This window comes from Mirounga leonina, unplaced genomic scaffold, assembly GCF_011800145.1.
Source record: "Mirounga leonina isolate KUSES-001 unplaced genomic scaffold, KU_Mleo_1.0 Mir_175, whole genome shotgun sequence".
In the NCBI taxonomy this organism is placed as follows: domain Eukaryota; kingdom Metazoa; phylum Chordata; class Mammalia; order Carnivora; family Phocidae; genus Mirounga; species Mirounga leonina.
Genome location: NW_023270453.1, coordinates 23,573,637 through 23,600,863, shown reverse-complemented (window position 1 = coordinate 23,600,863; position 27,227 = coordinate 23,573,637). Strand labels below are relative to the sequence as shown.

The 27,227-nt window shown below is 60.7% G+C and overlaps 6 protein-coding genes across 7 annotated transcripts; 3 read left to right on the top strand and 3 right to left on the bottom strand.

Annotated features, from left to right (window-relative positions):
- Nucleotides 1-2,902: 2,902 nt before the first annotated feature.
- On the top strand, nucleotides 2,903-8,629 carry BICDL2 (BICD family like cargo adaptor 2). Its single transcript, XM_035022053.1, has 9 exons — nucleotides 2,903-3,184; nucleotides 5,465-5,680; nucleotides 5,821-5,937; nucleotides 6,014-6,160; nucleotides 7,012-7,203; nucleotides 7,307-7,456; nucleotides 7,898-8,028; nucleotides 8,253-8,373; nucleotides 8,468-8,629. The coding sequence occupies exons 1-9, from the start codon at nucleotides 2,903-2,905 to the stop codon at nucleotides 8,627-8,629; spliced, it is 1,518 nt and encodes a 505-aa protein (XP_034877944.1).
- Nucleotides 8,630-8,991: 362 nt separating this feature from the next.
- Nucleotides 8,992-11,921, bottom strand: THOC6 (THO complex 6). Its single transcript, XM_035022054.1, has 13 exons — nucleotides 11,657-11,921; nucleotides 10,968-11,083; nucleotides 10,797-10,861; nucleotides 10,603-10,706; nucleotides 10,481-10,518; nucleotides 10,349-10,397; nucleotides 10,154-10,225; nucleotides 9,958-10,060; nucleotides 9,818-9,867; nucleotides 9,662-9,724; nucleotides 9,453-9,563; nucleotides 9,232-9,366; nucleotides 8,992-9,154 (listed from the first exon to the last, which is right to left on the bottom strand). Exons 1-13 carry the CDS (start codon nucleotides 11,693-11,695, stop codon nucleotides 9,074-9,076), a joined length of 1,026 nt encoding a protein of 341 aa, XP_034877945.1. The 5' UTR covers nucleotides 11,696-11,921; the 3' UTR covers nucleotides 8,992-9,073.
- On the top strand, nucleotides 11,741-13,404 carry HCFC1R1 (host cell factor C1 regulator 1). 2 transcript variants are annotated; one of them, XM_035022055.1, is made up of 4 exons: nucleotides 11,741-12,194; nucleotides 12,493-12,549; nucleotides 12,659-12,787; nucleotides 13,024-13,404. In XM_035022055.1, exons 1-4 carry the CDS (start codon nucleotides 12,100-12,102, stop codon nucleotides 13,157-13,159), a joined length of 417 nt encoding a protein of 138 aa, XP_034877946.1. In that variant the 5' UTR covers nucleotides 11,741-12,099; the 3' UTR covers nucleotides 13,160-13,404. The 2 variants fall into 2 exon arrangements, with proteins under 2 accessions (XP_034877946.1, XP_034877947.1); XM_035022056.1 differs by lacking the exon at nucleotides 12,493-12,549 and having other exon boundaries at nucleotides 11,987-12,194.
- A 236-nt stretch (nucleotides 13,405-13,640) lies between these two features.
- TNFRSF12A (TNF receptor superfamily member 12A) lies at nucleotides 13,641-15,754 on the bottom strand. Its single transcript, XM_035022057.1, has 4 exons — nucleotides 15,609-15,754; nucleotides 14,745-14,849; nucleotides 14,361-14,495; nucleotides 13,641-14,273 (listed from the first exon to the last, which is right to left on the bottom strand). The coding sequence occupies exons 1-4, from the start codon at nucleotides 15,700-15,702 to the stop codon at nucleotides 14,218-14,220; spliced, it is 390 nt and encodes a 129-aa protein (XP_034877948.1). The 5' UTR covers nucleotides 15,703-15,754; the 3' UTR covers nucleotides 13,641-14,217.
- A 929-nt stretch (nucleotides 15,755-16,683) lies between these two features.
- On the top strand, nucleotides 16,684-19,165 carry CLDN6 (claudin 6). The gene is made up of 2 exons (XM_035022430.1): nucleotides 16,684-16,751; nucleotides 18,472-19,165. Exon 2 carries the CDS (start codon nucleotides 18,500-18,502, stop codon nucleotides 19,163-19,165), a length of 666 nt encoding a protein of 221 aa, XP_034878321.1. The 5' UTR covers nucleotides 16,684-16,751; nucleotides 18,472-18,499.
- Nucleotides 19,166-20,284: 1,119 nt separating this feature from the next.
- CLDN9 (claudin 9) lies at nucleotides 20,285-20,951 on the bottom strand. Its single transcript, XM_035022429.1, has one exon. The coding sequence runs from the start codon at nucleotides 20,949-20,951 to the stop codon at nucleotides 20,298-20,300; it is 654 nt and encodes a 217-aa protein (XP_034878320.1). The 3' UTR covers nucleotides 20,285-20,297.
- Nucleotides 20,952-27,227: the final 6,276 nt, after the last annotated feature.

Here is a 27,227-nt window from a genome sequence, read left to right as displayed (position 1 = left end):
AATGAGCTAAATGACCCAGGCACGCCCAGCTAACGTATGGCCAAACTGGGATTTGGCCTGAAGCCATTGATGCCAGTGTCCATGAGCCAAGCTCCTGTGCTGTATTGCTTTATGGGTTCGTTTCTGGTTTATAGGTCTATGCCCCCTCCCAGCTGCTGGGTGGAGCTTCGAACGTCCTGGGAGGAAGGCCTTGACCACTTCATCCCCAGGTGCGTCCAGCCCCCTGCCTGGCAGAAGGGGGGCTCAGGGACTGTGTGCTAAGTATGGGTGTGGGTGGGGCTCCGGGTGACCCTGGCATTTGGAGGGGTCAGGTGGTGGCACCAAGGGGAGACTGAGGCATCTCCAAAGTCCACCAGGCTGTCGTCACAGTGCTGTGGCAAAACAATGGTGGCCTCACCAGGCCTCACATGCAGCCCTCAGACCTCTTTGCAAAGGAAATGGGCACCCCTCCTTTGCGTTGGCGGGAAACCTTCTCCCAGCCCTCCTGGGACCCAGCAGTCCCAGCCCCTAAACCACCCCTCCAACGAGTCCTTGCACCCGTTTTCCCACAAGTCAGGAGGTCCAGCTCCCATCTTCCTTATTTCTCTAGAACCCAGGCAGCTAGGCCCCCGTCCCCCAAGACTCAGGAGTCCCGACAGCCAGCCAGGTGCCCCCAGCTGACAAACGCCAATAGTGCGCATCTCTGCCCAACTTCACATTCAGTAATGTCCTCGGTAGCTTGAAATCAGCCAGGCAGGGAGCACAGTACCTCAGAAACTGCCAAGTCAACAAACTGGGGCTTTCTTTTTCCCCAGAAAGCCTGTTGTGGAAGAGCTACCAGCACACCAACTGTTCCAGCTCTCCCTTTGTCCCTGCCCCCCAGGCCAGGAGGCCCCGGACCGCGGGCCAGGGAGCGCTGGGAGTCTGGAGGGACTCATCCCCCGCGTGCCCAGGCTGCCTTGGGCTGGACCGGCCCTGAATCCTCCTGGTCTCCACACCGAGTCCTCTGTCCTTGGACTGGGGCATGGGGTCCAGCCCCGTGCCACCTCGAAACTGAGAGCCCCGAGTTCAGAGGCACACACGCTGAGGTCTCAGCACGGGAATTAATTAGCACACACCCTCAAGTCACACTTCTGAGGTTCACATTCAAGTTCTGTCCGTGTAGCCCAAGCGAGTTAGGGGTCCCCCCTCAGCCTCAGCTTCCTCATCTGTAAAATAGGATAATAGCAGTTCCTGCTTCCTTAGGATGTCATAAAAGGAAACCACTTGTGCCCATAAAAGAACTTACTTAGCAGAGTGCTTAATACGTTATATTTGTCCTTGTTGTCATTCTCAGTAATGTCCTATCCCACAGGGCAGTTGTGAGGGGAAAGGAGCTGACGTCTGTGCTCAGCGTCACCTGCACCCCACAGGTGCTCAATTAATGGGGCCCATGGTTTCTGACGGCAGCAAGATGGGTCGGTGCCGCAGAGCTGGGTGGAGGCGACTTTTCTTCAGCCCCGCCGGGCCATTCCGGCCGCCAGGGGGCGCCCCAGTCCCGCCCGCGGCACCGCCCCCTCACCTGCGCCGGCCGGGCACCTGGTGCCGCCTCCGGAAGAGGGGATCGGGGACCGCGGGGACCTTGGAGGGAGCCCGGCCGGCGTCGGTGGGTGAGAACCTGGGGGGCGCCCGAGGACAGGGGCCGTTGGAACTTCGGGCAGGACAGAGTCGGGGCGAGCGGGCGCCGGGGGTAGGGTGGTCGGGCCTGACTCCTGGGGCTGGCAAGCGGGGGGCACGGGCAGGAAAGTAGGTGGTCGCTGAGCTTCGGACGCCTGGGGCCGGGGGATCGAGGGGCTGGGGACCCAGACGCCTGGGTCGAGGTCCTAAACAGCAGCTCGGTGCGAGGAGGTGCGAGGAAGCGAGAGGAGGAGGAGGAGGGGCGTCCCCGGGTCTCTAGAGCGGGGTCGGGCCCACGGGGGCCCACAGGGGCCACCTCAGGAAGACTCTGGGTCCCCGCTGTGCTGGGACAACCGCGACAACTGGGTCCTGCGGATAGGGCTGGGCTTGGACACCTCAGGAGGAAGGGACAGGTGTGTGTGTGCGTGCGTGTGTGTGTAAGGGGTGGGGGGACCTCCAGAGGGCTGGAGGTGGGGAGGGTGCCAGCGAAGTCTGGTGTGTCTCCTCCTTCTGAGCCCCTGAATGGCTGGGTCCTAAGCAGCCCTAGGAGAGCGCCACCAGGCTCCCGTCCCCAGGGGTGAGCAGGGAAGTAAACAGAAACCTGGAGTGGCGGGCGCAGTCTGCTGGCACAACCTGTTATTTGGCCCTGCCCTGGGCCTGACCCGGGGCCCCTGGGAAAGTGGGGCCAACACTCCAGAATGGGAGGACTGGATCTGGGCACCTGAGTTCCAAGGGGACGAAAACACTTGGATCTTGAGAAAAGAGGAAAACGGACCAGGATACCTGGGAGGGCAGGGGGCCAGGGACCTGGGCTTCTCAAAGAGGAGGGGTCCGCACACCTAAATTCCCAAGGCCTGTATTCTTGGGAGGGGAAGGGACTGAGCTCATCTTGAGTCCTGAGTCTCTTAGAACTTGCGTTCTAGGAAGAGTTTCCCAGCTGGTGAGGGACTGGGAGCCAGAACAGCTAAGGTGTGGGCCGTGGGGGGCACTGTCAGTAGTGGGGGGCACCTGCGGTCCTGGGGCACTGGGGCAACGGCAGCTCATTTCCTTGTGCTCCCTGCCTCAGTTTACCCTGGGGACATTAACGGAGCCGGGTGGCCAAGACACAGGTCATTAACCCTGCATGGCCCAGGGAGGCTTTGGCTGCGGTACTGAGAGGGCCAGGTGTTGACCAGCAGGGGGCAAGGCCCAATGGGCCGCAGAACAGAGTGTGCGGCAGCTGCCTCCTCCCACTGATGCACCTGTGCCCACAGATGCTGCAGGTGCCATGAGCTCCCCACAAGGACCAAGCTTCCTGTCGGGGCTGCTCTCTGGAGGTGCCTCCCCCAGTGGCAATGAGGGCTTCTTCCCCTTTGTGCTGGAAAGGCGGGACTCATTCCTGGGAGGGGGCCCAGGGCCCGAGGAGCCTGAGGACCTGGCCCTACAGCTGCAGCAGAAGGAGAAGGACCTGCTGTTGGCCGCAGAGCTTGGCAAGATGCTCCTGGAGCGCAATGAGGAGCTACAGCGGCAGCTGGAGACACTGAGCGCCCAGCACTCTGAGCGTGAGGAAGTGAGCTGGTGGCACAGGGCAGGGGTGGGACAGGGGACAGGGTGAGCAGATGGAGGACAGGTAGGAGGGTCCAGGTGGGCGGGCAGGTGGGAGGCAGGTGGGCAGGGGGAGGAAAGCCAGGCAGGGGGATGGCCCAGTCTTGCTGGCAGTTAAGAACAGGGGCTCTGAGGACAGAGGGGCTCGAGATCTGGGTTTAGACCTCTGCCTGGCTGTGTGACCCTGGGCCAGCCACTGGCCTTCTCTGAATCTTGGGTCTGGCTCCTCGAGAGGATAGCGCAAGCCCAGCCAGGAGTTATCGGGTTTCTCCTCCCTGCCTTGCTCTGGGCTCAGCCCCTTCCGTGCATTATCTCCGTCAATTCTCGCCTAATCCTGGGAAGTAGAAGAATTCCTCCCTCTGCCCAGGCTGTCCTCAGTCACACAGTCATTCCAAGGGTCACATCTGGCCCCCTAGATACCCTGGACACCACTGACTCCAGCATCCGTATAACCCCAACCACTGCCCCTGAGATGGGGAGTTTATGCCCCTCACTTCCTCCCCAGGCCACCTAATGGGCATCTCAACATAAGTGGCACTCTTGACTCTGACCCCATCACTGGTGGTCCTCATCCTGGCTTCCCATCTTCTCAGGACCAGAGTCCAAGCATCTCATGACCTCTCTTCTCCCACGTTTGCAAGCCCTGTGGATTTCACCTCTAAACTAGATCTCGAATCCACCCACTTCCCGTGGTCTCTGAGCCTCCCAGCTGGCCGCAGCCAACAGCACCTCTGCCCCAGCACCACAGCCGCCTCCTCACTCATCTGCAGCTTCCACTGGCCCCTGGCAGCCCATTCTCCATGCTCCATTCTAGGGCAGCCAGAGGGATCTTCAAGAATTGCAAATCGGATCATTTCAGTCCTTGCCTAAAATCCCCCAACGGCTCGCCATCACACTTAAAATGACACTGAGACTCTTCACCAGGGCCCGAAAGTCCCCGCGCGAGGGCCTCGGCCGGCCACACAGCCATCCTCCCCTAGGACCTCTTTTCAGTTCCTTGAGGAACCCACGTGTGTTCCCTCAGGACCTTTGCACCTGCAGATCCTTGGTGTAGCCCTCTTCCTTCCTACGCTTTAGGTGTGAATTCAAACATCACTTTCTCTTTAAAGGACCCCCCAACGTACCCCACTCTTCTTCATCAGAGTTTCTTTACAGCCCTAACATTCCCTCTGAAATGACCAAGTTCGAGCATGTGTCCGTTTGCCTGTGACTCTCTGGAGTTTAAGCTGCTGGAGGCTGGGAACTTGGTGGTCTCGCGTACTGCACATAGCCAGACCCCACAACGGGAGGAGCTCAGAAAGTACTGGACGGATGGCTAGGTGCCTGGAACCCAGAGGTATTAAGGGACTTGTTCAATCACAAAGCAGCAGCAGAGCAGGGCGCCAGCCAAGACAATTGGACCCTGAACCTGGGGATTTAATCCGAGAGCTGTGTTGCCCCCACAATATTTGGTTAAGAGTTTGGCCACCTGGGTTGGAATCCCTGCCTCACTGATTTACTGTGTGTCCTTGGGCCAGGCATTTAACTTCTCTGAGCCCCAGATTACTCATATATAAAATAAGTACATTAACAATTCTAACTGTGGTTGATTAAATGAAATGGTACCAGGAAAGTGCTAGCACGGGGCCCGGCAGGAGTACCTGCTGGTATTTAGAGCAGCATATGGTTGGCACCGCCTTCCTGCTTTGAGAGTTTATAGAGAGTGGGGGCGAGAAGCTGGCCCCCCGACGTGCCTGCCTCCCCAAGCTGGGCACCTGGGTGTGCCAAGAGCGTCCCCCTGCTGGTTGGACAGGTTTTGGGGAGGGCATGCAGAGGCGCAGGGCCCAGGCGGGGCTGGCCAGGGTTAATTAGAGGGAGCTGGCCGAGAGGAGCTGGGGGAGAGGGGCTGAGCAGAGGCTGAACCTCCAAAGCCCCTGGAACATCAGTTGGCGAGGCCATGGGCCGGGGCTTAAATTCTGCCAGACTCAGGCGCCAAAAACGGCGCCTGCAACTTCGGGTCCAGAAGCCCAGGCAGCAGACAGAGGTGAGCGGCCATCAGGGAGCCCCACTCTCCTCTGGTCCCAGGTCAGCTCCTCCTGCCTGACCTGGAAACCTCTCCACTCCCCCTCGCCTCCAAGGCTCTGGTTTTCACTCTCTGCCTGCTTCTCCCTCTTGCTTCCACGCCTGTCTCAGACCCGCCTGGACCCCTTTTGCATCTGTGTGTGTGTTCACTCCAGCCTCACCCCCTCTGTCCCGGCCCCCACAGCGGCTGCAGCAGGAGAACCATGAGCTCCGCCGGGGCCTGGCAGCGCGGGGCGCAGAATGGGAGGCCAGAGCTGTGGAGCTGGAGGGGGACGTGGAGGCCCTGCGGGCCCAGCTGGGAGAGCAGCGCGCCGAGCAGCAGGGCAGTGGGCGTGAGCGGGCGCAGGCCCTCAGTGAGCTCAGCGAGCAGAACCTCCGGCTCAGCCAGCAGCTGGCCCAGGTGGGAGAACCAACCCTGTGTCCCTGGCAGAATGAGGGCGGATGCCTGTGTCCCAGTGTGGGGGTTGGTGCACTGGGCTTGGGGTCAAGGCTTAAGGCCAGCTGAGGGCTCCACTGTCTTCCCCCCCCCACCCCCCACAGGCCTCGCAGACCGAGCACGAGCTTCAGAGAGAACTGGATGGCCTTCGGGGGCAGTGCCAGGCTCAGGTCCTGGCAGGAGCAGAGCTGAGGACGCGGCTGGAGAGTCTGCAGGGGGAGGTGAGAGCCAGCTGGGGCTGGGGGTGATCCGGGGCTGGCCCAGCACCTCCCCTCCAGCTCTGAAGTCTCTCCCCAGAACCAGATGCTGCAGAGCCGCCGGCAGGACCTGGAGGCCCAGATCCGACGCCTGCGTGAGGAGGTGGAGAAGGGCCAGGGCAGGCTACAGGCCACCCACGAGGAGCTGCTGCTACTGAGGCGGGAGAAGCGGGAGCATAGCCTGGAGGTGAGGGCAGGGGGGTGCATCTGGCCAGGGCATGGGCCACTGCCTCGGGGCTTCCTGGGAAATGAGGCCAGAGAGGGATCCGGGGAGCCCCAGAAGCTGGGCCAAGAGAGCACAGGCATTAGCCCAAGGGCAAGTGGGAGCCTAGGAAGGTGACTGAGCAGGGGTGGTCTGCCTTTAGAGTCTGGCAGTTAGGAGGCCAGGGGGTAGGCTGAAGCCAGAGATGACGGGGGCTTGGACCAGGTCTGGGGCAGTGGAGATGGACAAAAGGAAATGACAAGAGGCAGCATGGCCTGATATTTGAGATCTCAGAATCTTGCACTTTGTGGTGAAATAACGTGGGCCCTTACCCAACACCCCTTCCTACTATTGTGGGACGCCCAGCCTCAATTTCCTTGTCTGTGAGAGGGGATCGGAATGGTAGAGAGCCGCGGTGAGGGTGAGGCACTCAGCACAGCGCGGGCTTAGAAGGAAGGATCAATAAACACTGGATGACGGCATTAACGAGTAGCAGGCCGACCGGTCGGGGAAGGGGGCGGGGCTCCGCCAGGTGACCTGATGGGGTGGGGCTGGAAGGAGGGTGATGGGAAACTTTAAAGCCAGGGCACCTGTCCGCGCCCTGCTTTATAGACGAGGAAGTTGGTATCTGCCGAGGGGAACTGCTAGGCCCAAGGCCGCCCAGCGATCTGGGGGTGGGAGCAGGATCCCTGGGGTGCTCCGACAAGCAGGACTGCCTGGCTCTGGGTGGCGCGCCGGCGCCCCCTGTAGGCCGGCGGCGGGATGAAGGCGCCCGGCGCACCTGGCTGACTGCCCACGCTTCTGTCCTTCTGTCTGTCCCTCCCGTCCCTCCGCAGCTGGAACGCGCGCGCTCCGAGTCCGGGGAGGCATTGAGCGCGCTGCGGAGGCTGCAGAGGCGCGTCTCGGAGCTGGAGGAGGAGTCGCGCCTTCAGGACGCCGACGTGTCGGTAGCCTCACTGCAGTCGGAGCTTGCTCATAGCTTCGATGGCGACCAGGACCAGAAAGCGGACGGACACAGGGACGCCCCGGTGAGCTCGCGGCCCACTAGCCCCCACGTGCCATGCAGACTCCGCCCCTCTTCCTTTTCCCAGGAGGTCCGACACCTCACTGACCGATTCCTTTGGCGAACAGAACACTTGGTCCCCTGAGATCCAAGAGGCGTTCAGCCACCAGCCTTCACCCCAAGAGGAGAGCCTGGAGCCTCCCAAGAAGCGAGCATCTCTAAGGCCAGGAGAGATACTAGAGGAGAAGGAGGCCGAAGTGGCCCGGCTGCAGGATGAGGTGTGGGAGTGGGAGCATAGCGCTGGATGTAGACCCCTTCCCAAGGCCAGTTTCTCTTGCCCATCTACACCTCTGAGATTTTGCGCACTAATTCCCCCTCTACCTGGATCTATCTTCATCCCAACAAACTTGTAGTCATGCTTCAGAAACCAGCCTATACGCCACCTCTTCCAGGAAGTCTTCCTGGGCCGCATTCCCCTCCTTTCTCCCACCTCCTAGTGCTTCTCCCAGCATCCTTTCTGCAGGCTTATACCACCCATCCGGCCCTGCCCCCACCCCATCCTGCACCAGCCTTGGGGCTCAGAAGATTCATCTCCAGCACAGGCCACGGCTGCCCCGAGTGTTTGTGGAGCAGGCAGGGGAGGGCCTAGAGACCCGAAGCCCTGGCTGCTGGGAGATCTAGAGGCCTACCTGCTTCTCTTCACCTTCCCCTGCCCACAGATCACGCTGCAGCGGGCAGAGTTACAGTCCCTGCGGGAGGAGCTGCAGAGGCAGAAGGAGCTGCGGACACAGGAGGACCCCGAGGAGGCCCTTAGCGGCGCCCTCTCGGATCGGGATGAAGCTGTGAACAAGTGAGCTTCTCCCACCATCCACCATAGCCCCAGTGGGACTACAGGGCACCCTAGGCCTTCGATTCCCCCACACGTGATATAATTACCCCACCCACCAGGAGCCCTCCAACCTTGCGTCCGGTGTTAGCGGCACTACTCCCGTCCGGGTCCCGCAGCGTCCCGCCACCCCCGCTCGCTGAGGCCCGAGCGCCCTAGGACCCACTCTCTGCCCCTCTTGCCTGCAGGGCGCTGGAACTGTCCCTGGAGCTCAGCCGCGTCTCTCTGGAGCGGGACTCGCTCTCCCGGGAGCTGCTTCGCACTATCCGCCAGAAGGTGGCGCTGACGCAAGAGCTGGAGGCCTGGCAGGTGAGGGGCGGGGGCCTGAGGCAGCGGGAGCCGGAAGGGGCGGGGCCAGTGCGCTGACCACCCCGCCTCCTCCCGCCGGCTGCCGGACCCGCAGGACGACATGCAGGTGGTGATCGGCAAGCAGCTGCGCTCGCAGCGCCAGAAGGAGCTGAGTGCAGCCGGATCTGCCCCACGTCGCGCCGCACCGCGCTTCTCGCTGCGCCTGGGCCCTGGGTCCGCCGGCGGCTTCCTGAGCAATCTCTTCCGAAGGACCTGAAGGCTGGGCGAAGGAGGCCGCCCATGCCCTCTGGTTCACTTTCCTCTTCTGGCCAGTGTAGCACCAGGGCCCTGATTGTCTTCCAGAGGGGGTGCCCTCCCCGCCCCAGGAAGCTGGGCAAAGGCTCAATGGGAGCAGGGGCCAGCTTTGGGGGCCAAGGGCCCCAGGTGGGTGGCGGGGCAGGTGAGGCAGAGCTGAGTTTTCAATCTATACAGACCTATATTTTCTAAGCACCCTGGGTCTGCCATGCTCCAGGGCAGAGATGGGGGTGGGTATTTATGTATCAAGATCAAACAGAGTAATATATAAAAATCATTACACCGACTTGGCCTCCATTCTTGGGAAGAACATGAATGGGAAAATAGCCTGAAAATTTCTTTATTAAAAAAAAAAGAAAGAAAAAAGCACTCCAAATCCCTGGGATGGAAGAGGTGTTGCCAGAGGTCAGAAGGACAAGGAGAAGGCGCGGTAGCCCAGATTGGTGAAGACATCCACCCGGCAGCTGTTACCTGCAGCTGTCAGGACCTGGAGGCAAGACAGGGGTGACTGGCCTGTCCACATATGTGGCCCCCCGGACCCCCACAGCCCCTTGCAGAACCCACCTTGCACTCGGGTGCTGCAGGCTGCTGGTTGAGACTGAGGCTAAGCAGCCCTGGGGAGGAGCCAGGCACCTGGGCCTTGAGCTCCCCACTCAGCTGCCACTGGTTGACACAGCGGCCTTGGCCAGCAGACAGAATCTGTGGAGGGCAAGGAGGCGGGTCGGGGGTCAGGACTGGAGAGGGGAACTGGGCAAAGGTGGCAGAAGCAAGACAGAGGGCCTCACCAGGTCCTGGTAGAAGGTGACGTGTTTCTGTGGCGCCCGCATGGGGAAAATGGTGGTGGGTGTGGAGGATCGGAGGTGCCAGAGGGTGAGTGCTGGGCCGCCTCCACAGACCTGGGCAGAAAGGTGGGGATCCCCAGCCACTGTAAGCTCAGGCCCTCAGCTGGCAGGGCCCGGAGCGGTCACCCCATTCTACACCTCGCCCTGCTCACCATCCAGTCTGAGTCAGTTGCCAAACATCCAATCCAACGCCCATTGTGGGGTCTCGAGCACTCCTAAGGGAAAGGACGGGAAGAGAGAAGGAGATGAAGATACAGGGGATGCCTAGGAAGGTGGAAGGGAGGACAGGGCATGGGGCATGCCCTCACCTCATGCTTATACACCTCGATGGTCTGGACTTCCTTGGCTGTGCGGAGGTCTGTGGGGAAAGAACCATGAGAAGAGCCCGGCTGGCCCCAATCTCCCTCGCCGCCATCTCATCTTTCCCTCCAACCGGACACTAACTTACCCCAAAGTCTCACGGCTCCATCCTCGCCACCCGACAGCACTTCAGGGCTCCGCTCCCGCAGTGCCAGGCAGTGGATATAGTCCATGTGGCCCCGGAGGGCCCGCTGCAGGAGGAGGGCTGCTGTCAGGAGGAGATCCAGGAAGAATGCCCCTACTCCCATCCAGCCCTGACCACCCCAGCTCCATGGCTTGCTCACTGTGAAGGCCCCAGTCTCGAGGTCCATCGTATGCAACTGACAGTCTCCCCCTGCCAGGATGAGAGAATTCTCCTACAGAAGAAGGCAAGGTGGAATCACAAGTCAATGTTGAATCAGGACAGGAACAGGGGAAAGGCTTTTAAGTTTGGACCAAGAACAGGGCAGAGTAGAGCCCCAGTCACAAAGGGATCAGACCTTGGGGACGAGAAGCAAAGCATTGATCTCAGGCACTTCTAGGCTGGTCCTGGGAGAGAGAAAGCGAGGTTAGCTCTGATGAGGCGGTACCTTCACCCCCAAGTACCTTCTGCCCACATGGCCCTAGCTCACCTGTATGGGGGCTGACGCCGCCACAGCTCCTTACAGCCCTTCATGGAGGGAAACACTGGATCATGTCAGAGGCTCTCTGGGACCAGGAACCCCAGCCCGTCCCCCAGTTCCACACTCCTTACCTTCTTGAGGATCTCTGCCCAAAGCCAGGCCTTCACCTCCCCATCCCCAGCACTGAGCAGATGTCGATCAGTGGAGACCATGCTGTAGACGGGTCCATCATGGGCTAGATGGAAATGCAGGACCTGAGTGACCCTGTCCTGTTCCCCTCCCCTACCCGGGGGTTCTCTAAGCCAGACTCAATGGCTGCACCCACCTTGGAATGTGACCACAGGCTTCTTACTTTCTTCTTTGGCCTCAGAGCTCAAAGCAGCAGACAAGCTGAAGGGAGAGGGGAGGGCAGCCTGAGAGTCAGAAGCAGGGGGCATCAGTCCCAGGGGGTACAAGTGCTAGAGCTACCGGGTGGTGGGAGCCGGGGTGAGGGTACCTGAAGATGGCTATCTGCCCATAATTGTTGCCAGCTGCCAGGAACTTCCCGCAGGGTGAGACACTCTGGGAGAAAATGGTCATGTGGAGCCGCTGCAGGGCCTGAAACACTTCCATCTGTGGGGAGAGGCTGCATGGAGGCTACCTGGGACATCTAAGACCTGCGAGTCAGACTCCTTCCTGCTTCCCCTGCCGCCTGTCTGGCCTCTCACTGCCCAGATCGCTCAGCCATCCTTTGAGGCGAACCACCAAGTGCGTGCCTGCCCATTGAGACCCAGGGCTTGCTCCAAGAACAGGGTGAGGAAGCGGGCACCTGAGGCATGACGTCTACCGGGACCTTGAGCAAGCACCCAGTCTGGCCTCCAAGGTTCCTCAAGTGTCAAATGGAGCTCACGGGAGACTGTCACAGGTGTCTGAGCTCCTGTATCGAGCTTCGCATACAGCTGCCTCATAATAAGCGCTTAAAAAGTGGCTCCATTACTCCAGTACAGAAAAACATACTGACTTCTAATCCCTACCCTCCTACTTTCACGTTAGGCCCCTAAGGTCTTGCTGCGTTACCCTCCCGCTCCCGGGTCACAGTCCGAGTCCCACGCAAAACAGAGCTCAGGGCACGACTCCTTGCCGCCCCTTCCGAACGGGGCATGGACTACAAACCCCAGAATGCACCGCGCACCACGCCCGCCTCACCTGACCCAGAGGTACAGCGTATGGCACAGCTCGCTCCATGTGGAGAACTACAAATCCCAGAGTGCTCAGCGCGACGCAGCTTCACGCGTCTGGACGTGCCCGCGAGCGGTTCCCCTTTGGGGCACCGCACAGCCCCAACACCGCCAGCCGTCCCGGCGCGAAGGCGGCCGCCGAGTATTACCCAGAGCCTCAGGATCCAAGGTGACCGCCGTGAAGATCGCCAACAAGAAGTAGCTCCCACCGCAGCCCCGCTACTCCAGATCCCCTCCCCCACCTCGCCGAGCCCACCGGCCTTCTAGCCCCGCGTCGCTCGCCTTCCGCGCCTGCGCAGAACCTCGCCGCCGCGCGCGCCTAAAACCACGCCTCTCGCGCTGGACCACGCCCTCTGAGGCTCCGCCCTGTCGGCCGGATCCCACCCTCTGCGTGCAGGACCCCGAACCCAAATGATCCTGCAGCAGCCCCTGGAACGAGGCCCCCCAGGTCGGGCCCAGCGCGACTCACGGGCCGCGTCAGGGACGCCCCGAGCCCAGGACGTGAGGTGTGTGTAAGGGCACTGGGTGGGCCTGGCCCAGGGGCCCAGGAGCTTTGGCTGTGGGCTCGGGGCTGGTCTGCAAGATGACACGCGGTGGGGCGAGTCGGCAGGGCTTGGGCATAAGCTGAGACACGGCTGAGAGTTCTGAGGCAGGCTGCTGGCTAGGCTGGGAGATGGGGTGACTTAGGTGTCAGCTGAGACGGGTGGTCTGGGGACTTCCTAGCTTACACTGCAGGCACTGGAGAGCAGATCCTGGGGATGGGGCCAAGAGGGTGGAGTGCACCTGGCTTTCTTTTCTTCCCAGCTCCCCTCTCCGAGGAGCTGTGCCCATGAGCACCAAGCGGCGCCTGGAGGAGGAGCAGTGAGTTTGGGGGCAGGGAGGGACTCCCAAGACCTCTGTCACATTAGGTCCCCATCAGACTGCCACCAATGTGAATATCCCAGCCTGCCTTTTTTCTGTCTCTCCCCAGGGAGCCCTTGCGAAAACAGTTCCTTTCTGAAGAGAACATGGCCACCCACTTCTCTCGACTCAGCCTGCACAATGACCACCCTTACTGCAGCACCCCCATGGCTTTCCCCCCATCTCTGCCCCCACTCAGGTAGGCACCATCCACCATCCACCGTCTGGGCCTTCTGGAGGATCACACCCCATCTTGGAGCCAGTCTCTAGGCCCTGCCTCATCCTGCTATTTTTAGCTTCTAGCCAACCTCTGTTGTTTCCCGTCTTGGCTCCTTGGAAGGTGCTGGCAGCCCAAGAGCTCTTGGGGACCTGGACCTGGTGGGAGGTGGCTCTTCCAGGCCAGCCTCAGCCCCATGCTGTTATTTCCTTTTCCAGGAGCCCTTGCTCTGAGCTGCTTCTCTGGCGCTACCCTGGGAACCTGATCCCTGAGGCCCTCCGGCTGCTGAGGCTAGGGGACACCCCCACCCCCCACTACCCTGCCACCCAAGCTGGAGAGATAATGGAGCTCTGAGTGCTGGTGGGCAGTATTTCTGCCCACCTTCCTTCTTCCCCACAACAGAGAAGACCAGCATCCCTCCTGAGGGACCAGCTTTCCTAAATATTCTCCAGACTAGACCTCTGGGCTCCAGGACCTACCCTCTACAGAGGAGGACACTGAATCCCACAGAGCCCTGGGGAGGGAGGGGCAGGAGGGACAGGAGCATGGGAAGGGAGGCATTCCCCCCAGAACTGAATAAAGATTGCTGAGCAAATGAAGGCTTCAGTCTGGAACCCTGGGGCCTTTGGGAAGGAAGGTGGGAAGGCTGGGGCGCTGGATGCTTGCGGTTTCTCAGAATCTTCCCTGGAAAAAACGGTCAGGGGCCCGGCCAGGTCCTGGCAGGCTGGGCTCAGGCATTGAGAATGTGTGAGTCAGAGCCTCACCCCCACCCCCGCGGCTGACTCACTCCTCCCTCCAGCTCTGGGAAGTTGGGCTGGGGATCATGCCACTCTCCGAACCATTTAAAGTTAAAGATTCTTTTATTAATAAATTCTCCCGCCCTTCCAAACTCTCTCCCCAAAATAAATATTTCCCCCCCTTTGGGGGTTGGGGGGGACAGTGTCTTAGGGCCAGCCCCCCTAGAGGGCCAGCCCCCTAGTGTTAGCAACAGGTCCCTAACCCCCCAGACAGAGACCCCATGGTGGAATTTCAGTACATCTGAGTGGGTGGGGCCTGGTGTCTGGCCCTCAGGTCAGCCTGGCCCTCAGGCCATGGGGGTGGAGGGAGGGACGCCTTGTGCAAATGCTGCGGTTCCTTAGTGTCAGCTGTCTGGTGTGAGCCCGCGTGGGTCTCCTTTCCTGTCCTGGAGCCAAAGACAGGGCAGTCAGACACCTTGGAAGGCTCCTCTGAAGCCTGGGCCCAGGCCTCGGAGAGCTGATTCACCAGTCCCCCATCCCTCCACACCCCTGTGGTTGGAAGAGTCTGGCTCTGGCTGTCTCGGGTGAGGGAGCGGGCTCCAGAATGAATGAGTGAATGAATGAATGAATGAATGGTGAGTGGGTGGGGCCTCCTGCTGGCAAGGGCTCTCACTGTCACTGGATCAGTGCCACACCAGGACAGCCCTCCCCGCCGGTCTCCTCGATGGGGGCTGCAAAATAAGAAGAGGCGTGGTCAAGAGCAGGGGAGATGTTGAGGAATGGTGGGGGGGGGGGGGGGGCGGGCCTGGCTCACTTACTAGTAAACTTCTCTCTCCTGCGGCACCGTCTCCAGACCAAGAAGCCAGAAAGCAGTCCCAGCACGAGAGCTAGGCTCAGAGCACCCCCCAAGATGGGCCACAGCAGTGGGAAGGAGGCTGGAGGGGCCGCAGCGCCTGGGGGCAGGACTCCAAGTTAGACCTCGCCCCTTTCGGTACTAGCCCCGCCCCCTAGATCTGAGCCCCAAGCCTTTCCCCCACCTTGGCCCCTGCCCTGATCCGATCCCTTCCCCACCCCAACTCCCACCCCCCTTCCTGATTAATTCCCAGATCTGAAGCCCACTGCTCCCCTCTCCACCCCCGCAAACTCTCTCCGACTCTGGGGTCCGCTCGCCCCTGGTCCCTCTCCCCCCGCCCCCCACTCACAGCCCAGGCAGAAGTCGCTGTGCGGTCGCGCCGGGCACGACGCGCAGTCCATGCACTTGTCGAGGTCCGCGCTCCAGGAGCTGCCGCGAGAGCAGGGGGTGGTGCCTGGGGAGGGGGCCGCGGGTCAGAGGCTGGGGCGGGGCACGGCTATTCTGGGGGCTGAGGTCAGGGTCGGCCGGCTCGAATAACGTGAGTCACCGGCGCCCTCCCCCCGCATTCCTCACAGGTGACCGCACGGCCCGACCGGGACTCAGCAGCGTGGGGGCAAGGGGGGCCTAGCGCGGGACACTGTGGGGGGGGGGTATCAGGTCCCCACACCACCACCCCCCGCAGCCGGCGGGTGACTCACTCCTGGGCACCGGGCCCGACCCCAGTCCCTCCCCCCGCATAGCTGGGCACTGAAGTCACCGGATGGAAGGGGGCACCCCACATGGTATAGAGGGTACAGACCCCCGTGCCCTCGATACCACCCCCCCCCCCCGAGACTCTTCGGTCACTGAGGCCAGACAGACCAGGTACTGAACAGGATGGAGGCGTGCCTTCTCACCGAAGGAGACATCCCGCCCTCAAACTTTCTCCCTCTACTTCCGAGTCTGGACTTACTAGGACAGAAGCCGCCCCTCCATTTGAACAGGGGGGAAACTGAGGCTGGGACTGCGGATGAAGTTCGGAGCGGGATGAACCTCTCCTGGCCAGGGAGCGCGGTGTCTGGAAACCACCTAACCCCGAATCCCCGTGTCCGCCTAGTTCCCCCCAGTTCGGCCTCGTTCTCTGGGTCCCCAATGCCGACTCCCCGATCCCCGGTGAGAGGCTCCCCGGGTCCCCGCGGCCTTCCGCCCAGCCCGGGCCCCGCCCCCGGCGTACCTGGCACTCGCTCCCCGACCGCCGCGCCCAGCAGCGCCAGCCCGAGCACCAGCACGAGGAGCCGCGGCAGCGGACGCAGCGGACCGGGAACCATTGTGCGCGTCCGGCGGCCGTGGCCGTCTGAGCCTGCCGCGCGCGGGCCGGGGCGGACAGCGGCGGCCCCGCCTCCGCCCCCGCCTTCCGGGGCGGCTCCCTCGGCTCTGCCCGCCCCGCCACCGGCTCTTGGACGCCCCGCCCCGCCTGGCCCGCTAAGTTCAGTCATTCGCTCCACAAGCAGCAACTCGGTGCGCCAGCGGCTGGGACCCCCAGGGACGCAGACCTGGCCCTGTCCTGTGGATGCTGAAGTCCGGGAAGTTGGGGGTGGGAATCAGACACGAACAACCCATCTCAAAGATAACTGCAGCTTTCGGAAGGGAAAAAGAAGGGGGGGAAATCGGAGGGAGAGACGAACCATGAGAGACTATGGACTCTGAGAAACAAACTGAGGGTTCTAGAGGGGAGGGGGTGGGGGGATGGGTTAGCCCGGTGATGGGTATTAAGGAGGGCACGTACTGCATGGAGCACTGGGTGTTATACGAAAACAACGAATCGTGGATCACTACATCAAAAACGAATGATGTATGGTGACCAACATAATAAAATAAAATGTAAAAAAAACAATAACTGCAGCTTTCTTAAGGGCCCCGGGATATAATGATAACGACATAACAAATAATAATAATAAGTCTTTAATTTCTACCTTAGGACATAGCTACACAGTAAAATGTGGGCTTGTTGTCTCCGATTTTTCCGAGTATGAAACGGAAGCTTGGGAAGGTTAGGTGAGTTCCCAGGGTCACAGCACTAGTAAGTAGCGGAGTCAGGAGCCAAGCTCTAGCCCCATGCCCTGTGCCCTGACCCACTGCGGGCCGGCGTCAGCCAGCTGAGGTCCCAGCGCCCGGGCCACATGCGGGCGCAGCGGCCCCAGACTCGAGCGACCCCAGCTGACGAGGTTGAGATTCGCGCGCCCGCGGTCTGGAATGGGGTCTCTGCCCCTCCCCGGGGCGGTGGTCCAGTGACGTCACTGCCTCTTTAAGACCCCCCGCCTCCGCCCCCGTCCGCACACTCTGCGGTTCCTACGAATCCCTGTGGGCTTCTTCGCAGGTGAGCCGGGGGAAATGCCAGTGTTGGAGGGGAAGAGGCGGACTCCTCGAGGAGTGGGGTGCAGGGGGCGTGGCGGCGTGGGTGGGGGTGCGTGTAGAGAACTTGGACTTACCTGGGTGGGGGGGCCACCGGGGCACAGCCCCTGGGCGGGGGTCTGCACCGAAGCCGCGGTGAGCTGATCAGGTCCTTCTGCAGCCACGGAAGGGTTAAACGCCCCTCCCCCTCCCCCGGGACAAAGGCACCGAAACCCGGGCGCCCCTCCCCCACCTGCGCTGCTCTCTGGGGCGGGGCTCCCCTCCCCCTCACCTACCGGAGCGGACCCTGCTGATAACCGCCGCCATTAAGCCCTTCCCGCAGCGCGGCTCACAGGTCGGGGGTCTGCGGACCCTTCTTCGGGCCGGACTCAGAAGGGAAATAGGGATCGAAAGCAGGAGGGGGCGCCCTCGGACCAAGGCGGCCCCGTAGTGTGCGGAAAGAGAAGTGGTCGAGGGCAGGGGTAGGGTCTTGGAGGGGAGAGTTGCCGGGTGCATGGGCCGGCGCTAACACCGCCAGAGGCGTGGAGGGCCGACACTGGAGTTGGGATGAGCGCGGTCTGGGCCGCCCCGTCCGATCTCCCCCGAAGTCTTTAGCTCCGCCAGGTATGGGCGGGATGCAAATGAGGAGTGCACGGTCTGTCCTCTGGCCACACTGCTGGGGCCGGTGCTAAATTCAGGTCCAGATCGTGTGCGGGAACTTTGGGTAATGGAGAGCCCCAACAGGACCCCGAACAGAACTGACCCCCGAATTGAGCCACAACACTAAGTGGGATGTGAAGGGAGACAAGTGAGGGGCCGGAGCTGCTGCCGAGGGGCCGGTTCACTGGACACACTCCAAGGATTTAGGTCCTTTTAGGGGAATTGAGTCCTGAGAGGTTGGCGTTTTGAGCAAGAAGGCACAAGAAAATGTCCCCAACCTTGGAGGTATGTTCAGTGTGACCCTAAGGGAGGGCAGAAGAGCGGGACCCAGTGGGGCAGCAGGTAGCCATGAGAAAGAAGTGCTTTTGGGTGAGAGGGTGGTATTTTTTTTTTCTTCTTCTTCTTCATTTCTCCTGCCCCTCTGGAGTTTGCTGCTGGGCTGGGCCAAGTAGGGCCAGGCAAGGCCAGAGATGAAGGATCACCTGAGACACATGTCATTACCCTCCTGGGGGGATGGAACCAGGTTGGGGTGAGGGGTTTGGACACAGCTATTGCGTGGTGGGAGGAAGCTGGGATCTCTAATCTTGATTTTGAAACTGACAGGTTTTTAACTTGAAACTCATGGCTAGAGCCAACCCACCATCTGTGTGCCCCAAGGAGACCATCTGGAAATTGCCCTCTCTTTTGTTTTGTTTTGTTTTTGCTACTTTGCTGTCTGATAAAATGTATGCAAAGTGGCTGGGGCGGTAGACTAGCCTCAGGATAGGCTTCATGTCTCATTTGCACTCAAAGCAGCCAGGACTGGGTCACTTACTTACTCCCTCTTGTTAGTCAAGACAATCACATAACCAAGGAAAAAATTACAAGCTCAAACATCAAGTGTTCGTTTTGCCCATGAGAAAATGAGGCTTGGGAAGAGTGCCCTGCCCATGGTGTACTGACTTCCTGGGTTCATACTCTCGCTGCCCTGTGTGGTGGCCACAGCTCATTGGGAACAAAGGGTCTGGACCAGCCTGTCTTCACATTAGTCTGCTTCTGTCCCCCAGTGCAGCTCCTCTCAACCTCAACTTTGCCATGGCTTCCGCTGGTCTGCAAATCCTGGGGATCATCCTGACACTGCTTGGCTGGGTGAATGCTCTGGTGTCCTGTGCCCTGCCCCTGTGGAAGGTGACCGCCTTCATCGGCAACAGCATCGTGGTGGCCCAGGTGGTGTGGGAGGGGCTGTGGATGTCCTGCGTGGTGCAGAGCACAGGCCAGATGCAGTGCAAGGTGTACGACTCCCTTCTGGCACTGCCCCAGGACCTGCAGGCCGCCCGCGCCCTCTGCGTCATCGCCCTCCTCTTGGCCCTTCTCGGGCTGCTGGTCTACCTTGCGGGAGCCAAGTGCACCACCTGCGTGGAGGACAAGGACTCCAAAGCCCGTCTGGTGCTAGTCTCTGGGATCATCTTTGTCATCTCAGGGGTCCTGATCCTCATCCCTGTCTGCTGGACGGCTCACGCCATCATCCGGGACTTCTACAACCCCCTGGTGTCGGACGCCCAAAAGCGGGAGCTGGGGGCCTCCCTCTACTTGGGCTGGGCGGCCTCTGGTCTTTTGTTGCTGGGCGGGGGGCTGCTGTGCTGTACCTGCCCCTCTGGGGGGTCCCGGGGCTCGAACCATTATATGGCCCGATACTCGGCATCGGCCGCACATGCCACCTCTCAGGGGGTCCCTGAGTACCCCACTAAGAATTATGTCTAAATCTGGTAGGGGAGTGGAGACTCCCTCGACAGTGGAGCCTAACCCCCTGAGCTGGAGACATGGAGATGGTAATCCAGACAGCTTGGGGGCTGTTTTTATCTTTTTTGCTTTTGGGGGGAGGGGAATTTTTAAAGTTCATTTGAAAACCTAACCAAGGAACCCAAGTCTCTCCTGGGCTCAGCTGTTGGTATTTCTCACCTCTGGATGATGGAGCCAAGGAGGTGATGCTTCACAAATTCTAGATCTTTCTCCACCCTGGACATCCCCATCTTGGAGGCCAACCTGGAGCTGTGGGCCAACATAAGGCTGCCTGCTGTTGAGGTGCTTTCAGCCTGTCCCCGAGTCCCTCCTTACTGGTCAGGCCTCTGGAACCCCTGGGGGCTCTTGAGCCTCACGGATGATAAATCACCAAAGAACTGGCCGCCTCCAAGTCTTCTGACCTCTGGCTCCTCTATCTTGAGTCCCGAGTCCTGTCCTGGTTGTGCTGTAGACCCCCCTCCCCCACCCCGATCCTCTCACCTTCAACCCCTGCACACTTCTGCCACGCCTCCCCCCATACACACACACCAGTTTTTGCTAAATAAAGCATGTCTTATGAAGAGCCAAGGTACAAATTCTCTGTTTATTCCCAACTAGTAGGTGGGCATAGAAGGTTGGGTGATAGACTGGGCCTCCTGGCCTGGACCTCTAGATGCAGGTGGTGGCCAGACTGGAGAGGACCCACCGCAGGCAGGCGTCCCCTCCTTATTTTGGAGCCAAGGACCTGCTGCCCTTTGGGTGAAGCCCCAGGCTCCTGGGACAGGGGTGGCCCCAGAGGAAGAGGACGGACAGCCTAAGTTGTGGACCACAGAAGGAAGCAATTTGTCCGGGGGAGGCAGGGGCAGACCAGCACACCCATCAGCTCTGGCTCTGCCTGGGTGGAGGTAGGGGAAGGGCTCATGGGGACCCCACTGAAGAGGTTCTGGACTCAGCTGGGGCAGCTGATACCAGGTCTAGCCAGGCCCGATTGGAGCGTCTGGAAAATGGGTTTTGCCCTGGGGGACGGGTTAGCAGTCGGGGGCAAGGGTCAGGGCAGGGCATCCTGCACAAGGTCAAGGCTCTGAGCCGCAGGCTTCCAGGGACACTTTCCACCTCATACGTAGTCCCTCTTGTCCAGCCCAGATGCACCTGAGCGGGAGGGGATGGAGTAACCCAGCCTCGGTCCTCGGGGCCGGTCGATCTGGGGTGGAGGGCACGTGCAGCAGAGGAGGCCCCCCCCCAGCATGAGCAGGGCAGCAGCGGCCCAGCCCAGGTAGAGGGAGGCCCCCAGCTCCCGCTTGAGGGCCTCGGCCACCAGAGGGTTGTAGAAGTCCTGGATGATCGCGTGCGCAGTCCAGCAGACGGGGATGAGCACCAGGATCCCCGAGAGGAGGAGGAGGACCCCCGCGGTGAGCATGATGCGGGCCTTGGCACCTTCGTCCTCCACGCAGGTGGTGCACTGGGCCCCAGTGATGGCCATCAGCAGCCCGAGCAGGGCCAAGAGGAGGGCGACGACGCAGAGGGCGCGGGCGGCCTGCAGGTCCTGGGGCAGTGCCAGAAGGGAGTCGTACACCTTGCACTGCATCTGGCCTGTGCTCTGCACCACGCAGGACATCCACAGCCCCTCCCACACCACCTGGGCCACCACGATGCTGTTGCCGATGAAGGCGGTCACCTTCCACAGGGGCAGGGCACAGGACACCAGGGTGCCCAGCCAGCCCAGCACAGCCAGGGTCATGCCCAGGAGTTCAAGGGCAGTTGAAGCCATCTGTCCCCTCAGGTCTTCTTAACCCGAGACGGCCTGGTTGACTCACAGGGGTGGGTCCGATGCTGCCGGGTGGGGGTCTCGGTGCCCAGCACAAGGGAAACACTGTGTCCTCGGCCAGGACTGTCCTCACATCTGTGGGCCTCTTGCAAAGCACCTCTCTTTGAGCCCCTCAAAGGCCTACCTCTGACCCCGACACGCACCAATCAATCTCACAGTCCTGCTCAGCGGAGTCGCGGTGTCCTCTCGAGGGCCCCGTTGGCTACCAGACGCCCAGTGGCTGCCTCTCCTGCCACCCTGCAGTCACGTCCCGGCCGCCGCCCCTCCTGACCCACCTTCAGCTGAGAAGAGCCTTGTGCTGCCGGAGGCCCAGGCTCACACGGAGCAGCGCACCCTCTGTGGGTGTCACCCGGGGACTCGGCCAGCTCCCAGATGCAGGCGGGGTTTTGAGGTGGAGGCGGGGGAGGGGCAGCAAAGCCAACTGGGGAAGCCAGAGCTACAGGGAGAAGGCGGGGCTGGGGGTGGGATGGGGAGCCCGGGAGGGAGTACCGCGACCGGATCGGGGAAGGAAAGAACCTCCGTGCCTGTGGGAATGCAGGGACAAAGGAAAGGGGAGACTGAGGACCAGCTGGGGAGCGGGGAATGGGGGAGTGATGGAGCTCTGGTAGGCTCAGCAAAGAGAAGCGGAGGTTGGAGGTTAAGTTGCCTCTCTGAGCCGCCGCCTCCTCCCCCAGCAACTCCTCCCTGTAAGCTTTTCCTTTCCTGTTGCAAACACACCCAGATCCCCCAGTATCGCACACCCCAACCCGCTCATGTCCCCCTGCCTGCCCCAGGAACCCGATCTGTCTCCAGTCTCAGCCCAGTGGCCCTGGCTGCTCTCAAGGGAGGGGCCCCGCCCTTACCGTTCCCCAGGCGACAGGTGCCTGGCGCCCAGCTCAGGTGGCATCACCCAGGCAACGGCCTAAAAAGTTCCCTCCACACACACTTCTTCCTGGGCTCAGGTGTGCCCTTTCCAGGCCCGATACTGAAACTGAGGGCCGAGCTGAGCTGCCGCAGGTCTCTAGGGCCCAAGGGGTAAAGAGTCTGTTGTGGAAGTAGGGGAGGGGCACACAGGGGTCTGTGGGTGAAGGGGGAAGAGTAGCAGAGACAGAAGCCCTGGATGGGGGTGAAGCCTCAGGACCCAAGTCTTTTCCATGAGGAGTAAGTGATCACTCTGGAGGAGACCCCATGGAGGAGGGCAAGAGGATGAAGCCCAGGTGAACCCTTCCTCACAGTCCTCAGGAAAGACCCTCCCGTTCCTGAAGACCCCCTCGGAGCCTGTGACTCCCCTTGTGGGGGACAACCTGGGACTCACAGACTATAACCCAAATCCTGCCACCAACTAGGGACAGATTATGGGAGGTCAAGGTCCTTAACCTCCTTAGGTCAAAGACCCCTGTGAGAAACCTTATGGGACCCACAAACATGGGCCCCTCGTCTTGGGGGTCATGAACTCCCTCAAGCCCCTTCCTGGGTGCTAGGAACTGAGGGAAAAGGAACGGGGGTGGGGGACGCTGATGAAAATTCCTTCCTTTCATACACTTTCCTGGGTGGCTGGCGGACCCCCTAAGGCAGAGCTGGGCCCCCATCTGTAAGAGCCTCTCACTTCCACACCTCCTGAGGATGGCCCACGGCCTGTCTGCCCTATGAGGAGGCACCCCTGATGGCCTGGGAGCTAACAGGGCCACTGGGGGCAGGCCTCGGAGCTGCCACCCCCCCACCCCCGCACACATGGTCACTCACTGCACCTCTCTAGGGCCCTGGGAGTGGTGTGCACTGGGCGTCTCTTCGCCCGTTCAGTGGGGCTTAGTCTATAAAGGATTTTAACTTCAGGTGGGTGCACTGCTTCTGGGAATGGGTTTTAGCACTTTGGGGAAGAGAGGTTTATACTTTCATCAAATTTGCAAAAGGGTCAGTGACCAAAAGAAGCTTGAGAGAACTGCTAAAATGGAGACTGAGGCCAGCACCCATGAGTGGGGCTGTAGGGTAGAGTGCGGTGGCCCGGTGGACATGGCGGGGAGTGGGAAGGGGCCAGAGCCGGCCGTGGCTGGGCCAGCTGGCTGTGATGGGCCTGGGGAATCTCCGGGAAGTTTGTCCAGCTCATCCAGCCCCTGGGGCCCTAGATTTCATGGTCGGGAGGGGCGGCTGAGGAGAAGGACAAATAGAGGCAAGCCTCGGGGCCTGGAGGAATCCGGACACACAGGTTGAAGCAGTTGTCAGGAGGCAGCAGGGAGCCCGGGTCTGGGGCTCTGCGAGGGGCCCAGCAACCCTCCCAAGGGGCCTCCCATCCTGGGCAGCCCAGCCCAGGGTCTTTTCTCTCTCTAGGCTCAGAGAAAGCCCTGGGCTTAATGAGACCAACTCATCCTGATTTGCCCAGAGAGCTGGTCAGCCTGCAGTCGGGCCTGGCACCAAGGACCCCTCAGTTCCACAGATAGGTCCAAACCCCCAGCGTTGTGACAGGACCAGTGGGGTGCCGCGGAGGACCCTCATTGTTTTAGATCCCAATCCCTCTTGGGCTCAACATGTCAACACTCAAGCAGAGAAGAGCTGCACACTGCCAGGGGTTGGCTGGCCACGTGGGAGGTGGTGCTCAGAGGCTGAAGACACCGCCCTTTCACCCCCAGACCAATCCGTACCAGAACTGTCTTGGCGGGGGGGCAGCTTCGGCTTCCTCCCACCTGTCTACTCTTTTCCCTCTTTATAAGACAAGGCACCCCCCCACCCAAGGCCTTCAGGGAGGGTGAAAGTGGGGCAGGCTGTTGGAGAACAAGGGGAGGTTGAGAGGTCACCAGGGCTGGTCAGACGAACCGCCAGTAGGAGGGGTAAGCAGCGAGGGCGGATTCCCGGGGCACCCAGGCAGGACAGCCTTCCCACCCTCAGCCCTCAGGCCCTCTCTTCGGTCCCCTGGTCCACCTGGACTCAGTAGGATCTGGGAACCAAAGGGTTAAAGTTGGGGCCCAGCGGGGACTGTAAATGGGGCTGGAATGCCATTGATATGGAGAGGTGGGGACTCCCTCGGCGTGGTTACCACCTCAATGGCACTTTAACACGTCCGCTGGAATCCCCACCCCCGCCACCTCCGCCCAGGAAAGAGGTGGGGGAGGGAAACCTGCCCCAAGACACTACTGTGGAGGGAAACTGAGGCACGGGAAGGGAGGGCAGCCTCGCCCCGCTCACTGCTTCAGGGGGTGGCAGAACTGGACCTGAACTTTGTTCTCTGGGAGGGCAGTGGGGTGGGGCCACTCCACCGGGACTTAGATGGGGGAAGGGCAGAAGAGGGTTAACTCCAATCCCAACATCTACCACACTTTTCAAGAAAAGTGTGGCCCAAAGACAAAGGAGGGGAACTGAAGGTCCGAGAGCCACCATGGTGCCAAGAAGAGTATGGGGTGGGCTTGGGGACGGCACAACCCCAAGGGAGCATCAGCCTCTGCTTTGGGGAGGTGCCCAAGGCCCCAGACTTTATGGGTAGAAAAGCCAGATCCTCTGGCCCCTGAAACAAAAGGTGCAGATGAAACCCTGGGGTCCCATGACAGCTGTCTACCCCCATTTTACAGACAAGGAAACAAGCTCCAAGAGCAATGGGAACTTGGCCACGGGTCCTTGGGAGAAATACGATAAGCCTGAAGGAGCCCCAGACCCTGACTTCAAGGCCCAGCACCCAGAGCCCAGTGCTGGAGGGTGAGCTGGGGCTCCTGGTGCCTCTTTCCCCAAAGGCAGCCCGGGAGCCCCCCACAGGCCACCCCACCCACATCTTGCCCCATTCCTCCCCCACCCCCGCCTGCATTCCCTCCTTCCCCTGACTCTTCCAGGCACCCTGCACCCTGTGCTGGGAAGCCTCTGCAGGGAACTGCATCTGGACCTGATTACACCAGGAGCCACCCCACCTCTGCTGCACCTTCCCTGTGTCTGTGTCCCCCTGCTGTGGGCAGCCTAAGGGACGCTGGGTCAGACCTCTCTGGGCAAGTCACAAGCGCAGTAACCTCAGCTGCCTCCTGACTGTAAGAGGGAGGGAGAAGTCTGCCTTGTTTACCCCCAGGGTCACTACAAGAATTTGCCCAGGCGGGGAGCACCCCATGCACCTTGGGGATCACCCTAGGCACTGACTTGACACGAGAGTATCTTGTTAACGGCACCATGGCCGTTTCACTTGCAAACCTAGTCAGACTCCGTGGATCCGAGAGCAATTAACTTTATTATCTGTCGGAACTGTCAGCTTTCACCGGCCGCAGTTATTCATCCGGGGTTCAGAGGGCGGGGTCGCCCCTCACCTCACTGCTGTGATCTTTAAGAGCATGCGTTCAGTCTTGTCCTTCCTGTCTGACTCTTAGCGGAGGAGCGAGGAGAGGAGAGCTGCAGGATGCAGAGGGGTGCAGGAAGCAAGCCGGCAGGAATGGGAACTCAGCCAGAATTCAAGAAAGGGGACAGGGAGTCATTAAAGTACTTGTGCCTTTGGCTCCTGCTAAAGGATGCAAGGGCACCCAAGGCTCCAGGTCAGTAAGAGGGAGGGTGTCAAACACAGTGGTCAGGAAAGCTGGGAAGACAGCTCTGGAGGTGGGCCAGCCCCTCTGCGGGGAGGACACTACCTGTAATGATTGCATGGTGGCCCCCAACACTGGCCAGGTCTTAAGCCCTGGAACCTGTGAATGTGGCCTTATTTGAAACCAGGGTCTTTGGAGCTGTAATTAAGATAAATTAAAAACCTCAAGATGAGATCATTCTGGATTCAGGGTGGGCCCTACACCCAATGACAGCGGTCAAAAGAGAAAAACAGGAAGATTTGAGACACACAGGGTAAGGTTGTGTGAAGACGGAGGTGAGGCTGGAGGGACAAGGCTACAAGCCAAGGAACGCCAGGGGCCACCAGGAGCTCCAAGAGGCTAAGGAGGATCATCCCCAAGAGCCTTGGGAGGAGCACAGCCCTGAATGCCTTGATTTTGGACTTCTGGTCTCCAGAACCTTGAGAGAATAAATTCCTTTTATTTTAAACTGCCCAGTTGGTCGTGATTTGCTACAGCAGTCACAGGAAATTGGTATACTGCCTTTCTTGCTAGTGGGTCCCAGGCTCTCAGAGGTTGCCCAAGGTTAAGTTGGCTTCCTGATACCACTCTTGAGCTGTAGAAGAGCCCATTGAGATAGGACATCTGCCTGGTTACCTGAGCCCAAGCCACCTGAGTAACAAAGGGAACGTTTATTCTGGGTTGCACATGCTGGGGAGAGCCTGGCACGGTGGGGGTGGAGGCGAGGGCAAGCAAAGGTGAGGAGAGAATAGGGGCTTCCTTTCATGACTCACCTTGGGAGCTTTCCTGATCCGGTGGGGACGACCTAGCCCTTGCATGTGATGCTGCGGCTCTAGGGCCCAGTATCGGCCATCCGTCAGCACCCCTGTTCTTCCGGGGCACCCATGCCTGCAGAACCCTTGGATCTATTTCAGTTCAAAGTCTGACTCAAGACTTGGAAGGCCGCATGTGGTTTTCTCAGAAGCCATACACACATAGTGGGGAAGGGCCTTGTGATGGCATCTAAAACCCTTCATTTTATAGGGGAAAATGAGACATTTTTTCGGACCCAGTCAGAGCATTTCAAATCTTGTTTTCATTTCCTCAAGCCAAGTGCAGTGGGCGCCCCTCCCCTCCCCCCCCGTCCCCACGGCTCTGATAAGCAGCCCACTTATCAGCACAGGGGATGAGTTACGTTCTCAAATAACCAGGCAAGAGGCTTGCTGTAGGGCGGTAGGGGAAAATGGAATAAAGACCCTATTCTTCAAACGAATTTATTTTTAGACTTGCTGCTTCCACCCCAAAGCTGGGCCGCTCCCCTGACACTCCCTCCCTCTTGCCCAGTCTGGGCTCTGACCCACGCTTTCTGAATCGCCAGTGGGGAAGGCGGTGAGGGCGCCCAGCCCGGGTGTCCCCGGCGGGGCTGCCTACTCACCCGCCCCGCAGCCCCTCGGGGGCGACGGTCTCGGAAGGGCCGGGCCGTCAGTAAGGAGGCGACAGGAAGAGGTGCGGCGGCGGCGGCGGGGGGAAGGCGGGCAGCAACCAGGGGGCGCGGGGCGCGGGCGGCGCCAGCAGGCTGGAGGGCGAGGGCCGCGCGGGCAGCGGCGGCAGCGGTAGAGGGGGCGGCTCGGCGACGAGCGGCGGGCGGCCACGCGCGCCCACGGGCCCCGGCGTGGCGGCGACCGCGGCCTCGGGCCGCGGCGGCAGCGGCAGGTGCGCGGGGGGCGGCGCGGGCGCGGGC